Source organism: Peromyscus eremicus, unplaced genomic scaffold, assembly GCF_949786415.1.
Source record: "Peromyscus eremicus unplaced genomic scaffold, PerEre_H2_v1 PerEre#2#chrX_unloc_3, whole genome shotgun sequence".
Taxonomy (NCBI): domain Eukaryota; kingdom Metazoa; phylum Chordata; class Mammalia; order Rodentia; family Cricetidae; genus Peromyscus; species Peromyscus eremicus.
The window spans coordinates 172233-175406 of record NW_026734290.1 but is presented as its reverse complement, the minus strand read 5'-3'; the positions used below and the strand labels follow the sequence as shown (position 1 = coordinate 175406).

The window sequence follows — 3174 nt, the reverse complement described above, 5'->3', positions numbered from 1 at the left end:
TCCTTCACATTTTAAATTAAGGCAACAACTGTTTCTTAGTTATTGATGCTCTTTGGTAATTCTGATTGAGAATGAGGATGAATGAGGTGACTAAATCAGGCATGGTTCTAAGGATCACTGAAGATAGTAAGTTAAATTTTGCACAAATTTCTGTAATATTTTATACATTTTCTCATCCTATATTTTAGGATACAGTTGGGAAGATCTTGAAGTTGAAGAACATTGTGCAAGTTCTGAACGACATGAAAGGTAATTTTCATGTGAAAGCTGATACAAATGTGCCCCCGGATATATTTTAATGTCTCTTTAAGTTTTAAAGAAATGCAGCAGTGTAAATAATCACAGCTTAAAGTACATTCATGATGTTCATAATCCATATACCTGAAAGGCAGTAAGTGAATTGTGTTGGCAAGTCATTCTTTTTAGAAGAAAGACAAGCAATCAATACCTTAACAGAAATCAGCATTGGAATCATAGATCTATCAGAGCTGTGCTGTAGAATTGCCAATTCATTTAGATTCATATCACTCATACTACCAAAGGTATACACATTGAATATATGATGTCTGTGTCCAAAACATTTTAATAAGCAAGTAGTCCATAGTAAAGCTAGTGTTACTCTCTAGTTGTTCTGACTCTGCTAAGTTTAATGAAATGGGTTATTAGATTCAAGAGTTACGGAAGGATTGTAGTGGAGAATCCTTAAAACCCATAGGACATGTCCATGAGGAACAAAATATCAAACTGTGTGGAGGCATTGTAGAAACCTTTTATTTGTTATTCTTCATTTACTAGGAATATCATATGCCACTCAAGCCATATGAACATAGGGATATGGAAAGAAGAAATGTATCCTTGTCCATCTCGAAACAATTATAAGTTGAGTAGTGGTCCCATGTTGAGTAGACTTGCTAAATGTGATTCAAGTTTACATGTAATTGGTTTCCCAACTTAAAAAAGAATACATCAGCAATCAAACTGAAGAAAAGCCCTATGAGTAATGGGAAGATGTAATACTTCTGTCTTCCCTGGTTCACTTTGCAAATATAGTAGGATTAACAATATAGGAAAACACCAGGCGGTGGTGGGGCACGCCTTTAATCCCAGCACTTGGGAGGCAGAGCCAGGTGTATCTCTGTGAGTTCAAGGCCAGCCTGGGCTACCAAGTGAGTTCCAGGAAAGGCGCAAAGCTACACAGAGAAACCCTGTCTCGAAAAATCAAAAAAAATATATATAGGAAAACATATTGATGAAATAAGTGGGGTGAAAGTCTGAATTCTTCCAGTTCTTTTCATATATATGAAAAAATCTCCTTGAGAAAAAATATGCCATAAATGTGAGTCCTGTAATAAAAGTTCTTACCATAACAGGCATCTCCAAATGTGGAAAATAATCTTTATTGAAGAGAAACAACATGAGTCTAAGCAAAGTGATAACACCTTAAGATTTGATTCCTTTTTACATGTACAACAAACTGAAAAATTAATTCTTAGAGAAATAAATATGTAACAGTGTAATAATTGTGGTAAAGTTTTACATTTTTAAATTATCCTTGTAGGCATGAAAGAAGGCAAAAGGGAGAGAAACAGTATGAATGCAATCAATGTGCTAAAGCCTTTGCACAACATGGTAATCTTAAAAGGCATCAGAAAACACATATTGGAGAGAAACTCTATGAATGTAATCAGTGTGGTAAAACCTTTTTACTTCACAATAATCTTGAAATGCATAGAAAAACACATACTGGAGAGAAATCCTATGAATGTAATCAGTGTGGTAAAGCCTTTGTACAGCATGGTCATCTTCAAAGGCACACAAGAACACATACTGGAGAGAAACCCTATGAATGTAATCAGTGCCGTAAAGCTTTTGCTCAAAACAGTGTTCTTCAAATGCATAAAAGAACTCACACTGGAGAGAAACCCTATGAAAGTAATCAGTGTGGTAAAGCCTTTGCTTACCACAGTGTTCTTCAATTGCATAAAAGAACACATAGTGGAGAGAAACCATATGAATGTGATCAATGTACTAAAGCCTTTAGACATCATAGTAGTCTTCAAAGGCATACAAGAACACATACTGGAGAGAAACCATATGAATGTGATCAATGTACTAAAGCCTTTGGACATCATAGTAATCTTCAAAGGCATACAAGAACACATACTGGAGAGAAACCATATGAATGTGATCAATGTACTAAAGTCTTTGGACATCATAGTAATCTTCAAAGACATACAAAAACACATACTGGCTCTGTTTCTCTTGGGCCCGTGGTGCCGGCAAGATGGGCAAGTGTCATGGTCTCCATACTGCCAGGAAGCTCCACAGACACTGACGGGACCAGAAGTGGCATGATAAATAATACAAGAAAGCCCACTTGGGTACAGCCCTGAGGGCCAATCTGTTTGGAGGTGCCTCTCATGCCAAGGGAATTGTGCTGGAAAAAGTAGAGATTGAAGGCAAACAGCCAAATTCTGCCATCAGGAAGTGTGTCAAGGTGCAGCTCATCAAAAACGGCAAGAAAATCACAGCTTTCGTGCCCAACGATGGCTGCTTGAACTTCACTGAGGAAAACAATGAAGTTCTGGTTGCTGGATTTGTTCGAAAAGGTCATGCTGTAGGTGATATTCCTGGAGTCCTCTTTAAGGTTGTTAAAGTAGCCAATGTGTCGCTTTTGGCCCTGTACAAAGGCAAGAAGGAAAGACCAAGATCCTAAATTTTGACAATGGAAATGCAATAATAAAAAATTTTCATATTCTGAAAGAAGAAAAAAGAAAGAAGAAAAACACATACTGGAGAGAAACCCTATGAATGTAATCAGTGTGGTAAAGCCTTTGTACATTACAGTCATCTTCAAAGGCACACAAGAACACATACTGGAGAGAAACCATATGAATGTAATCAGTGTGGTAAAGCCTTTGTACAACATGGTTAACTTAAAATGCATAGAAGAACACATACTGGACAGGAAACCCTATGAATGTAATCAGTGTGGTAAAGCCTTTGTACAGCATGGTCATCTTCAAATGCATTGAAGAACACGTACTGGAGAGAAAATTTATGAATGTAATCAGTGTTGTAAAGCCCTTGCATAACACAACTTTCTTCCATTGCATAGAAGAACACATACTGGAGAGAAACCCTAGAAAAGTATTACTATTAGTGTGTAATTGG

The 3174-nt window shown here is 36.8% G+C and overlaps 1 protein-coding gene across 1 annotated transcript; it reads left to right on the top strand.

Moving 5' to 3' along the window:
* The first annotated feature begins 2284 nt into the window (after nt 1-2284).
* LOC131901138 (small ribosomal subunit protein uS12-like) lies at nt 2285-2799 on the top strand. Its single transcript, XM_059252394.1, is given in 1 exon segment — nt 2285-2799. A coding segment is annotated over 1 exon segment (432 nt). The 3' UTR covers nt 2717-2799.
* The last annotated feature ends 375 nt before the right edge of the window (nt 2800-3174 follow it).